Raw genomic sequence first — 14293 nt, 5'->3', positions numbered from 1 at the left:
TGGCTTTATCACCCCGCCCGTCTCTTTCCAGTCACCGACTCCTCACTGACCCCTCACGCCTCGCTAGGAAGGGCTGCGCAGCTTCTCAGACATGGAGGAAGCTCAGCTGACCTGCTGGACTATGATGAGCAATTTCACCGTGTCCTTGGAGACGGGGAACTGCTTCCCAAACAGCGGCTTCTGCACTAAACACTTATTCAATTAGTCAGCAAAGTACGTAATTAAGCGAATAATTAAGTAATTACAATATCCTAGTGTCAAGCAAGTTTTTATAGCAAGATTCAAATACATTCTTATAATGGAAACGTACACATGAATGCTCAAACGTATTTGCGTTGAAATCCACTTTCTGCCCCTGCCAACACTTTCCCCCTTGGCAAGATCTTCTTGGAAAAATAACACTTAACGTTAAGCAATTAACACTTAAATCTTAATAATGCTTAATAAATGTTCTTTGACAATAACCATGACCTAATTAACGTACAGCTAATATTACTCATGTGGCAGCATTGTAAATTTGTAAACTCAAAATTTGCTTATAGCTTATATGTTTTTAAAGTAAAATTAGAACTCACAAGATGATAACTGGAAGTATATCAAGAAGGAGAGTGGAAAGGGGGAAGAAAACTAACCCATTCTGAGTGCCACTTACCCGCTTAGTCACTGAATGTTTAAGTATAAAGCGTATTTGTTTCACATAATTTGTCTTCTGTAATTTGAAGTAATTATTTATCTATTTACGGAAAATCAGTTCCAGGAACCTTTACTGTTCTTTAGTAACTACTTAATTAATCAAATTAATTGAAGGCAAGAATATTCTGTTTGACTAAACTTTAATAGGATCTCTGGACTCACAACTGAAGCTTTTTCAAGTGAATTAAGAATTATATTGGGCAGTCTTGTATGATCTGGAAGAAAGCATTTTCATCAACTGCAGATTTTATGTCTATATCCAGACTGTCAACCAAAACGGAGGAAGCATGTCAGAGGCTAAGAGCTTGCTTTTCTTTTTTTCCTTTCTTCATTTTTTGTATTTTTTATTACATAAGTTTCAGGTGTACAGCATTATAATTCAGCATCTGTACACACTACAAAGTGATCACCTCCACAATTCTGGTCACCACCCATCACCTTACAAATGATCCCCTTTACCCATTTCACCCACTCCCCTCTGGTAACCACTAATCTGTTTTCTGTATCTGAGTTGGGTTTCAGTTTACTTTGTTTTTTTTTTTTTTATTCCGTATATGAATAAAATCATACAGTATTTGTCTTTCTCCATCTGATTTATTTCACTTAGGATAATACCTTTAAGGTCTACCCATGTTGTCACAAATGGCAGAATTTCATTATTTATTATGGCTGAGTATATGTATGCATGTGTGTGTGTGTGTGTGTGTGTGTGTGTGTGTGTGTGTATGCATATGCACACATTGTAATATATATACAATGAAATACTACTCATTCATCTTCTTTTGAACTTGCTTTTCTTAATCACACCAGAGTTCCAGGCCTGGTTTATGAAGTTCCTCGATGTTTTATGTTGAATTATTTCATTTTAGGCCTCCCTGTTTATGCATTTAATAAAATAATCACAGCTTCATCTATCGTCGCTACAAGGACTGCAGGGAAGGACACAAGCAAAGCATTTAGCACACCGCCGCATACACCACAGCATCCACAGCAAAGAAATACACAGTGAATGCTTCTTAAGAGTTGGGTGCTGCTTTAGGCAGAGGCTACAGCAGAGAGAAAATGAAATTAAGTTCCTTGTCTTCAACAGGCCACTAACAAGCAGATCAAACCGAACGTCAGGAGCACATGCGAGCTTTGTGAAAAGGCGGAGCCAGGGTTTGAGAGGACCTGGAAACATCTGGCATGGGAGGGCTGGGTGAGACCACAGCTCACGGGGGTCGGGGTGGAGAGCCCCGTGGACACCGGGGCAGAAGTGCTCCAGGTAGACGGGAAGCAGATGCGAGGGAGCTGTCAGAAAATGCCTAGGCGCCTTCTAGAAGCATAGTCAACACCAAAGTAACATTAGCTCTCAGGTCACTCTATGACAGTAGAATTTGAGAGCAGTGGTATAAAAAAAGGAGGCTTTGTTATTTCCAGTAACTTAATAAAAAAACAGAGAAAAACATGTTTTTCTCCCAAGTGACATTCAAGTAAAGAGTACACATCCTTTGGAGTCCAGAAGCAAAACCAGAAATTCCTCCAAATTCACTGAAATTAAAAGTGTGAGAAATTAAGAGGGACAAACTTTCTCTCTCTTCACTTTCTATGGTCTCAGTTCTTACCAGGCTAGTCATTTATTTATTTTTATTTTTTAAAATTAAAGTACAGTTAGTTACAATGTGCCAATTTCTGGTGTACAGCACAAGACGGACAAACCTGTGTTCACAGAATAAATGAGCCAGGGCATAGGGAATATAGTCAATAATAACTTAGTAACTTTGCACTGTGACAGACTGTAACTAGACTTATTGTGGTGATCACTTTGTAATGCACAGAAATATTGAATCATACATTGTGTAACAGGAACTAACATGGTGTTGTAGGTCAATTTGACTTCAAAAACAAACGGACAAACTCACAGAAGAAGAGAGCAGATTCGTGGTTACAAAAGAGCAGGGGATGGTGGTGGGAAACTGTAGGAAGGTGGTCGAAAGGCACAGACTTTCACTTATAAAATTAATAAGTACTAGGGATGCAATGTACAACATGACAAATGCAATTAACACTGACACATGTTATGTATGAAAGGGTTCAGAGAGTAAATCTCACAAGTTCTCAGTATTTTATCTTTATTACAAGGAAAATTGTTTTTCTTTAAAAAAAAGTGTGTATGTTTCTTTAAATCTATGAGCTCACAGCTACCTGACCAAATAATCAGTATTAAAATATAATCTTAAAATTGACTATGGACCTTTAATCTAGTAGAATGAAGTCATCTTTCAGGTATAAATGGTCTTTCACTACATATTTAAAAGGTCATTTCTGCATGGAGAGAAAACCTGCATAGGAAAGACTAAACTGTAAAGTTCTTGATAAATGACAAGTTAACAAGTTAAGGGTAGTTCTGAACTAACCTGACCTGGAATCCCAAAATAATAATAACTGTACTCTGTGACCATGGGTGGCTCTAATTGGCTTCCATGTACCCACAGTTACAACTGCAAAAAACACTTTACTTTTCTGTGTGCTCTTCCAACTCAGTGAGCAACTAAAAATGTTAATTCCACAGATCAAAGTGCACTAGCATTAAAGGAAATTCTCTCTCTCTAGTCCCCTAAATATTGATGGAATGAAATGCCAGCTGGAGCATTTTGCTTAAAAATAGACCTATATCCTCGTCTTCTCTTTTTTTGTTTGCTTATTTAAAAAATCTACTGCCAGTTAAAGATACTTATATGATTTCAAACAGCTCATAATATTTTACTCTGTGAAAAATCATAATGGTTGTTTTCATATCCCTAAATGAAGTAAGCATAATTTCAAACAGAATCACTTGTATAATTACTGCGCTATCGTAACCACTCATCTGTGTGGTAACAGGAAGGAAAGGTAATGTCCCCCGTCCTCAAAGCTAATTAGCTAATGTAAGCCTTGGCTAAGGACCCAGTGTCCAGATGTGAGCGATCACTCCTGACTCACTGCAATTTATCAAACGCTTCCATCCGACATTCCTTCTGTGGAGAAGGCATGATAATTACTTAAGAGTTAAGAGACCCTCCATGAAGATGGGGACCTTGAGAATTAGCCCTTCCCTAAGTGACTGATCAGAAATCTCATAACGTGTACCATGCTCAGACCAGAGGCATTTTATTGTATTTGATAGATGACTGACTTTAGAATATGCGGCTGAGATGATCAATATAAGGGCTGCTGTAAAGGCTCAGAACGAATCAGGAAAACCCAAACCATGGTGCTTGCTTTCTATATACAGTCTATTATGGGGGTAGCACAGAGTGGAAAAGGAACTTGAAAAATCACTTGGTGTTTGGAACCTACTGAGAGCTAAATAAATAGTCCTGGTAGTCTGCTGTGGGTAGCATTTAAAACACTATGCTTCATGTTATCCATTTCCCCGACATTTTCAACATCTAGAGCTATCTATCTGTACAGACATACGTATAAAAGCTCGACTTAAAGAAAGGTTTTCAGCGGTTCTTCAGTGGATGACTCAGTCATCGAAGGCCAGGAGAGACACTACTCAAAGGAGGAGACGAGGACATTCAGGGCTCCTAATGTTGCCAGCCTGCTAAACGCATGGATTTTAGTTGAAGAAAGAATGTTCTGCAGTGAGGGGCAGCAGCTGGGACACTGCCCAAGAATCACGGAGCTCATTTCTTCCCTTCACACCTACAAGGCTGTTGACGGCGGAGAAGACAAGACTGTGGGCGGAGCTACGGAGCCGGGGCTGCGCTGTCCATGGTAGCCCCTGGCACCTCTGACTGCGGAGCACTGGATGGCTGGTCTCAGATGAGACGTGCTATGAGCATAAAATGCATGCTGATTTCCAAGTCACAGTATAAATAAAAGGGCGGGGATGTAAACCATCCCCTTATGATCTTTATATTAACTATACAAATGCTATTTGGAATATTTTTGGGTTAAATAAATTGTTATTAAAAGTAATGGCACCAGCTTCTTTCCCTTTTTTCAAATCTGGCTAGTAGACATTTTAAAACTACATATGTGGCTTGCATTTTATTTCTAGTGGAGAGCAGTGCTCTGGAGACCCCTCTATAGGGTCCACCTACAGGTGCACTAAGGCATTTGGCCGTTCATCTGTACATGCAATTGATTAGGTCATGTCGCATGGTGATTATTTGGTGTTATACACAACTCTGTCTTTCAGACTAAAGGAGGGTTGTTCCTGCTGGCTTTGCAGAAGGAAGCTGCCCTCTAGTGAGAGGGCCAGGTGGCCAGGAGGTGAGTACAAGACTGAGAAAGAGGCTGGGGTGTTGAAGTGGAGGACAGTTTCCTTATTTAACCATGTTACTTACACGTGAGCCCTTTCCAGTCCAGAAAGGGGAATATTCATACAGATACAGTTCTACCATTTTTTCATCCATATTGCTTGCAAACAAAACCCTGCACTGATACAAAAATGCCAAGGGACATGAGAGAGGGCTGAATGCTTCCCTAATTTATCTGCACTCTCCACTCATGAAAAGCTGCAGATGATACAGGGAAGCAAAAAAAAAAAAAAAGTGTCACTTACTCAGTGATTTGTTCCATCTCCCCTTCTTATAGCAATTAACCCCAAGGCAAAGATTCCCTCAGTATCTATTCTCCTCTTCTTTCATAGAAGTATAACTATTTGCTATATATTTAACCACATAAAATAAAAATTCCATTTCTAAGTCTCATAGCAAGGTAAGAATATCTGGCTGGAATTTGGCCAATGGGATTGAGCAGAAATACATGGGATGGTTTCTGTAGACTCTGCACAGGATACACCTGCTATGTGTCTTCCGCTTCTTCTAAACTTCTGCATCCTACCACCTGGAATTTGGATATCCCTTTGGACCACAAGGATGAACATCTGACCATAGGGTGGACAGAGTGAGTACTAGGGAAAGTTTCACCTCTGAAACACATCTGCCATCCTCATCCTGTACTGCCTCTTAACTTCTACACGGCAGAGAAATACATTTCCATTGTTTTAAGCATCCCTTGGGTTTGGTTTTTGTCACCTAATTGTTATCACCTAACCCTAAAGAGTTTATCTAAAATTACTCTATTTAGGAGATTTCCATACTTTCTTTTTGTTTGTTTGTTTAATATTTTTCTGCTCCAAATGCTCTGAAGTATGTATTTCTTTAAAACTTTGTTATTGCTCCTCAGACACAGTCTGCTCAAGTTCAAGTACAGAGATTTAAAATATACATCCTATAAGAAAACACTTTCTTAAGAATTACTTTCAGCTGCTATAGCTCATTATTTCAGAAAGTTAAAAGTAACACATTGAAAGAGAACTAAAGGATTAGTCCATGGAAACAAAGGTACGTCTAATTGAAGTAAAACATCTGAGTCCAGAAAAATGAGCGGAATAAAGTGGAGTGCTCTCTGCTCCTGGGTGCGAAGGAGGGAGGTGGGTGCTGGAGGGAGGCGGCCAGACCTCCGCGGGGAACCAGACCCAGCAACCGCACAGCGAAGATCCCGTGGGGGGAGATTCTCTTCTAAAAGGCCACAGAGTAGGACATGCAAATCCATGTGAGCAGGAAGTCAGACTCCCCTGAAAACATCTCTGAGAGTGAGCAGTTGGTGGGACGGAGGGAACTGTTCCACCTTCAGCCTGGATGCAGCAGCTGTCTGCTGAGATAAGCACCTCTGAGGGTTTGATACCAAGTCAGGGTCCAGGTTGGGGCCAAGGTGCTGAGAACGTGTTTTGAGTCTAGGTGAGATTCAGGCCAAAGGGGGAAGAAAGGAAAATTTCTGGATTAATAAATAAGGTAAGAACCAAATAACAGACAGCCTACATAATATTCCCTTTATGTCACTCTAAATCACCAATTTAAAACAGATGTGTATTTACTACTTTTGTCTAGTGTGGGCTTTTAAAATAGCAACATATGTTTCTGGTTTAGAAGATCAAGAAAAACACTACAAACAAAAGCGTATTTTTTCCTAAGGGGAAAGGTAATACCTGTGACTTAGTTTTCATTTGTAACTGGAAACATGAACATTCCCACTGCTTGGTGGGAACATGGATTTTGCCACAGCCCCTTTGAAACCCTAATGATGTCACTTCAGTATTGGACAGTGTATGAATAGTCTAACAACAAAAAGGGGAGGGCCCAACCGTACGCACCTTCTGGCCAGAGGTGGTGCTTCTCCAAGAAGGGAGACTTTTCATGGGAAAGGGCCCCCTGCCGCCTGACACATCCCCACTCTGCCCTCGGGACACACAGACGCTACAAAGCTGTGTTTTCTCCGCGTAAAAAGACGAGAGTGATTATAAACCCTGAAATCTAGTATTTCAGCTCTGATGAAGCTAGTAATACATTTGGCAACTAGTTCATTCCACACGACGTAACTCACGCTCTTCATCTTGTACTACTTTGCAACAGAAACGTCTTTAAGTAAAATTTTATGAATCCATTCACCTGAGAAAGGCAGTAAGGAGGTAGATATTCTTATATACGAAACTTTTCTTTTTATCCCTTGTTTAGCGTAGAGCTTTTTTCTTCTTTCTTTAAAGCTATAATTTGCATAAATTATTCTATGGCCAAAATGCAAACAAAACAAAACACCTAGACTTCTTTTTAATTTTTAAAAATTTTTCCTTACTAAAATAGATTTCTTCTCGGTTCACTATGGCTTCTGTAATTCTGGTAGGATTCTTCACATACCTCACTGACGTGACAAATGGATACTCTGACCTCTTTGAAGAAGATAATGATGATGCAATATTTTGCTCTGCTATGTTCGAGATTAGTTTAAGATGATATAATAATAAAATGATGGCTTCAGATCATGCTAACAAACTCCCTTTAACACTGAAACTACCAAAAAAACCCCAAGAATGCAACTTCACTACTATGGAAAGGTGAGAATTTTTAGATTTGCAGGGATGTGCAAAAAGTTTTCCAAAGGATCTGGTCACGTAACATATTCTCATAAATATGCAAGCTGTGTGTATAGATAGATAGATGGAGACCGAGTTATACTGAGTATGTGTGTATGAGTTTGAATGATTAGATTTGCTCATATATTTCCTGAAATTTAAAAACCATAAATATCTTTGGAAATTTCTACCTCCTAACAAATTTAAAAAAAGTATTTCCTGTTCAGCCACATCACCATGAAAACATAAATCACCACCAAGCTTTGCTCTGGCTGTGCACAGCACCTTGCGCTTCAATCTCCCTGCGTATTCAGAACAGCACACCAGCTATGAGGAGAGAGGGAGGCCAGGCAGACCCGGCCGGATCACAGCTGTCTCACCTCGGCAAGCCGGCCGGTGGTCACTCCAGGCGGCCAGCGTCTCTGTGACTCTCTGGCACGTGACACTCTTGGACCCATGGAGCACGTAGCTGTCCTCACAGGAAAACTGCACGTTGGAACCGACCCTACGCAATCACAAAACCAAAAAGAAAAAAACCCGGATTATTCATGGAAGACTTCTTTAAAAAAATCATCGCAGTGCTGCTACTGTGTTACACCATCAAAACCATGTGAAACGCTAATCTTTTAGTGGTTTCCCCAAGTACGACCCTCTAAGGTAGCACAAGACCTGGGTTCAAACTTCTGTTCTGCCAGCTTCCGCTGAATGAATACAGAAACCTTAGGGTGTCTTCTCTAAAATTAAGACAATAACAGAGGTGTCAGGACCAGGGGCTGTGGCTTAAATAAGAACCGATCGTGCATGTAAGAAGTATACCCTGAAAACAGACCAGAGTTGGATGTCACTCCGTATAAATAAACATCTTACCCCCCAAAAAAGGGGAAAATCTGGGTTAAGAAAATATGTCAGTATGCAGAAACACAACTGCTATATGATTCCACTTATATGAGGTATCAAAAATAGTCAAATTCATAAAATCAAAGAATGGAATGGTGGTTACGGGGGGGGGGGCGATGGGAATTTATTAATTCAAAGGCATGAATTTTAAAAGTTAAGGAAGATAAATGATCTCCAGAGACCTGATGTACACTGTACCTATGGTCAACAGTAAAGTTCACTTAAATTTTTTCAGGAGATAAATCTCATGTTGTGTTCTTACAACATCATCATCATCATCAAACTTGTTCCCAATGAAAAACAAGAAAAAAATGTCTCAGTAAAGACTCTGTTACCCTTGAAAGCATTAATTATATTCAGAAGTCCGGCACTATTTTATTTCTGAAACACATCTCACAGAAAAGCATCACTTGTTTTACAAAAACAAAACAAAACAAAACAAAACAAAACCAATAATCCATCTAGACTAGAGTTAGATGAAAAATTGCTCTGGCTGCAGAGCTGCCTCTGAACACACGAAGCCTTGAGGCTGTGAGCAATAAGGAGATGTGAATGCAGACACGCAGCTCAGCAGGTGCCGGGAGGGTGGGAGAGGTGTGCTCCAGGTCTGAGCACTCAGCCACTGCTGCTCAGCCGGCTGTCTGGCGCCCAGCTGAGCGCCACGTTATTTTCCTACCCGACAAGCCTGTCGTTACAAGGGAAGTCTACCTGTGTCTTCCACCTGACACACCCTGAGGCTGATGTTGACAAAAATGGGAACGAAAGAGTCTTTGAGGGGAAGGATGCAAAGTTGCCCGTGTTATATATAAAGTTATTAACAGATAAAAGATAAGGGGAAAAATAAACAAGTGCTTTCCTATCCTGCTTATTGAAAAACTCTCATCTACAATCTCAGAGTGAACCTTATTTCAGTAACATTATTACCAGCATTTCCCACACTTCCATATACCACTCTTTGGGCACAGTCACAGAGGTCTACAAAAATCACCAAATGAAGGTCAATTCAAGTTGAAAAATTTTACATTAAACAAAATTAAGCACCTTTCTCTTCTAAAGGGGACTCTAAGCTTACTAAAATTTAATGTGCAAACTTTTATTTTGCCTACTTAAGAGAATGTGAAATATGTAGAATTTTCTAAATTTATCTGATCAGGAAGCCCTTTTGCACCAAATATTCAGGGCAACTAGAATTCTATCAAAGTAATTTTGAGAAACATTGCATTATAAGTATACAACATGCATTATTTTTGAAAGTGAAAAGAACAAAATGTAGGCATAATTCTAATTTTCACTGTCAGTCATAGCAGTTATTTAAAACAGCTATACTTTTTAGACATGTCCCTTCATAATTTCATTGGTCTTTGTTTAAACCCCTGGAACCACCTGAATAAATGAAATAAATCTAAATATTTGGTTTGACAACAACTTTTATATCTCTGTGTTGTCTATTCCAGGCCCCAATCTTCAGTTCTTTCTATGTACTTAAATTTCAGTTTTCATACTTTTCATCATTCTTTCACTACATTTTTATTGAACATCAACCGTGTGCCACACTCAACTCCAGGGAGCAAAGATGCAGAAATTAATAAGACTGACAAAGTCCGAATCCCATGGCGGTAACAGCCTAGCTACAGGAGGACAAAAACAAACAAACAAACCAAACAAGAAGAAAATTCAAGTGTCATAAGTACTACGAACAAAACAAACCGAATGATGTGATTAACAACAGCTTAGGGACTGCTGAGATTTGAGAGTGTCGACATTTTTTATGATTCTCTTAAACTAAGGAGCTAGTATCTCACAGAATATTCCAGGTGTGGTCAAACATAAAGGAAGGAAAATGAGATTGCTGCCTCCCTTTGGCAATCACCACTCCAGTCACCAAAGCCCACCACTCGTAGTTTTGATGGCGCGCACTCCACCCAACAAAACGTCTGTCTTTTCATACACGCTCCTCATACACGCTCCTCATACAACTTCCGTCAGGTGTTCTGAGTGGGTTAACTCTGACTACTCGATCTCATTTCTGACAATATAATACAGATTTATCATCCAAAACATGAGAAAATTTGGCCAGAGTTGTTTTTTGGAAGCCATGAGAGTGTCCATTAATAGGAATATGATTGACTATATTATTACATACGTATCTGAATGACTATAATGCTGCTATGAAAAAATGACCTAAGTATGTAGCAATTCTGAGGAGAAAAAAGCTCGGTACCAAACGGTTGCCCGTCACCTCTATGCACGTCTGTGTCTGCACATCAGGGAAAGCAGGCACAAAACTGCGTTTAGATGGCCACAGAGTCACAGGACATTCTGGTTTCTATGTCACAATAACTGCATTACTTCTGACTCTATTACTTTGTAAGTTAAGTTTCTAAATATTTAAACATCCTACTATTAGATTGCCACATTTGTTCTTGCTCATTGAGACAGAACTCTCTGGCATCTAACATAATTCATACTCTCCTCAGATTTCCATCAGACAAAAATCACAGAAGCTCAATCTACCAGAGCAGAGGATGCGTACCAGTGTCCGAAAATCCCCATACAGTGTCACGGAAGATCTAGTCCAACACCTCTGTCTGCGTGCCATGGAAATCTGTCCTCAGTACACAGAGTCCAGTATGGAACTCATTCCTGAGTTACTGTCCTGAAACCTTTTGACAAATGACTGGAGATGACAATTGATAAAAGAGTGAAGCTTCTCACTTTCAAAGCATTAAAATTATTAACAAGAACAACCTCTTAGTTTGATTGCAGGTTGGAAAACAGAGACACTGAAGGGTAAACGCATTCCCAAGAGCTAAGATGAGACATGGTGTCTGTACTGTCATGAACAGGGCTGAGCTTGAAACTGATGACGACCCAACTTCTAATTTATTATTTCAGCCTTTTGTTTTGGTTCAATCTAGCCCATGAACCAGCTCAATTTAAAATCCATGCACGCTTTCAGCTTTAAATATGTAATAAATGAAGTTTTTTATTTATGACTTGATTTTATGATTACTATGTTTGAAGATACATGTATAACATTAGGAAAACTAACTCGGTTTTCTGAAAAGTACTCAGAAGAAAATAAGAGAAAAATTTTATTATCTTATCATTGGCAAATAAATTTAGAACACCTTAGATTAATTATGTCATTCAATTTTCACAATTGTTAGGAGTTGGAAATTGTCAGAAATAACAGAAAACTGATTTTCTTTAAGATCAATATACGTTGTGCATAGATAATAGATATCCAAATGGCCAAATTTAGGCTAAACTTAACTTAATAGTTCAGTGTTTTAAATAGAATAGAATAGAGAAAACCACATTTTTCACTTCTTCAATGCTTAGCACTTTCAAAAAATTCATCCTTCAATGTCTGAATTGTGAAGGCATTTTATTAGTCACCATCTACTTGACTTTACCCACAGTTTGAAGAGACTTTCAAGCAGATGGACTATTTCTAAATATGGTTCCCTAGAGAATGGTTATTTGTGCATTTATTTAAGATTGATACTACAACTATTTCTAAAAAAAAAAAAGTGACTTAAAGATTAAATTGGAATTCAAAATAGGATGTGAGGTCATTGAGCTGTGACGTCTTAACTACCCCTTCATTCAGAGATGGCTCTGACCCACCTCACTGGCTAGACGGACACAGGTAATACAGATCTACTACCTGTTACCTCAACCCACTGGTTCATGTCGATAGAATGTATTGAAGCAGCCAAGATAAACAGATTGGTAGGTTAATATACGGATCGGTAGATTGACAGCTAAGTGGATATCTGTCTCATTGTCAAAAAATCTAGTTCAAACAACATACTTAAAGATCCATAAATACAAAACAACTAGCTACTGTTTCTAGGCCCCAAAGGCAGGCATTTTGCATCTGCAGCAAAGAGGAGAAATACATTAGGTCACGTTGTTTTCACTCTTACACAACAGAAAACACTAAAATTAGAGCAATGTTGGCCGTGGTTGACCAAGAGGAAACCACAGACTCAGAAAGAGCTCCTGTCCAGGGCGAGAGTGCGTGCCGGGCGAGGGTGCGCGCCGGGTGGGGGTGCACGCCTGGGCAAGGGTGCGCGCCAGGCAAGGCTGTGCGCCTGGCCAGGGGCCCAGGGACGATCATGAAGGGATCCGACAGGCAGAGATGAGGCAGTGAAGCCATAACCGCTTCCCACCGTTGACACCACAGCCTTTCCTCAGGCCCTGGCTCTTAACATCATCAAGAGAGAGAGACCCAATGGACTAAGAAATCACTGATTCCAACAAGCTTAAGAGTGAATAAATACACTTTTCTGACTCAGACAAAATGGGCATCTTGAAAAAGAAATCAATTACAGCCCCAGTACAAATAAAACTACGTTCTGCACATCTGAATTCATGGCCATATAAATCAACCTCTCATACTCACTGCAGCTGACTTTGCAAATGATATTATTACCGCTCTGATCACACGGGTCTCCCTCCTACCTTCCCCGTCTCTACCCGCTACTCCCTCTTGCTCTCCTCCGCTCCCACTTTTCTCTTTCCTGCTCAGCCTCCTTCTTAATTTATCATTAAAAATTCTGTATTTCCCATAAATAAAATTAGTTATACAGAAAGTTTCTGGAGGAAGGTGCCAAAACGTTTTCAGAAAACTGTATTAGGAATAATTTGAAAGTATTTTTCCAACTTTAGAAAAACAGAATTGACATTTGATCCAAGAAAAGACATGAGAAGGAAAACGGTCAGGAACTCTTCCAGTGTTCTTCAAATGGTCTTCATCTTGAGACCATTTAGATTCAAGTCCTAGTCCCACACATAAGAGACAGTGTCTGGCACATCCCAGGCATCAAAAATACATGCTGAGTGAATGAAGAAAGATAAGTCAGTTTCCCGAGGCTCCTGTGTCTGTCTGTCTGTCTGTGCAATGGGACTGAGAAACACAGGGAGCAAAGAAACTCACCTCCCTTCAGCTTCTTCCACTGGTCTTTATTACACTCACCAGCCCTGGTTCACAATGTTCACGGGCCGCTTTGTAAGCACCGGGTGCCACGCTAGTCAGGCAGATGCGTGGGCGATGCTGGGGCAAGAGACGCTTCTCACACTACAAAGGGGCCATGAGGTGAGTAAGCATAAACCACTGAGGGAAACAGCTCATGCTGCCTCCAGTGAACGCGAAGAAAAAGTTATTTCCAGAAACTGAAATTTTCGTTGAGTCTTAGAAGGTCCCTATAATTTATCTACTTTTTTTCAAGATGAGTGTCTGTGCCCTAGAGTGAAGACCTGCCATAGAAAGCCCTGTTGGCTTCAAAGTGGGTGGTTTGTTCAGGAACTGCCAGCAGCCGGGTTTGTCCAGAACAGTACTTTCCAACTGCTCCTCCAAAGAGGTGCCCGGTCCCTCCTGCTCCAGAGTTTGTCCCCTTTAGGCTCAGGGATTTGAGGTCCTCTCCTTCACCCCTAGTCCTTTCTCTTTCTAAGGGACAACTTAGCCCTTTGCTCCATGGAATGTTTCCTTCAAGGAAAATTACCCAAAAGCACAGAAGCAGGGTGGGCGCGAGGCTGGAAGAGAGGCCAGGCGGAGAGGCAGCTTCCAGGGGGGCTCCCTGCGGAAATGCCGGAGTTCGTTCACCGCCACGCCTCCCGCGGCCTCCTGCATGGTTCACCGCACTAACGACATCGTGCTAGACGTACGTGGGGAATGAACACGCAGGACAAACAGGAGGCAACGGTGTCAGCTCAGATCATCTCCTGAGCGTGCGACCAGCCGCCGCAGTGAAAGGTCGTGGGGAGCAAAGCACAGCGGCCCCCGCACCCCCGGCGAGCGCGTCTGCAGCC

At 40.6% G+C, this 14293-nt stretch overlaps 1 protein-coding gene across 1 annotated transcript in view; it reads right to left on the bottom strand.

Annotated features, from left to right (window-relative positions):
• Nucleotides 1-14293, bottom strand: part of CSMD1 (CUB and Sushi multiple domains 1) — a 1691213-nt gene that overhangs the window by 303207 nt on the left and 1373713 nt on the right. Inside the window, exon 14 of the mRNA XM_064477604.1 lies at nucleotides 7957-8081. Within this exon, the coding sequence (XP_064333674.1) occupies nucleotides 7957-8081 (125 nt within the window). The remainder of the gene's footprint in view (nucleotides 1-7956; nucleotides 8082-14293) is intronic.

This window comes from Camelus dromedarius, chromosome 22, assembly GCF_036321535.1.
Source record: "Camelus dromedarius isolate mCamDro1 chromosome 22, mCamDro1.pat, whole genome shotgun sequence".
Classification (NCBI taxonomy): domain Eukaryota; kingdom Metazoa; phylum Chordata; class Mammalia; order Artiodactyla; family Camelidae; genus Camelus; species Camelus dromedarius.
Note: the sequence above shows the minus strand (reverse complement) of the source record. Positions and strands in the feature narration are given on the sequence as shown.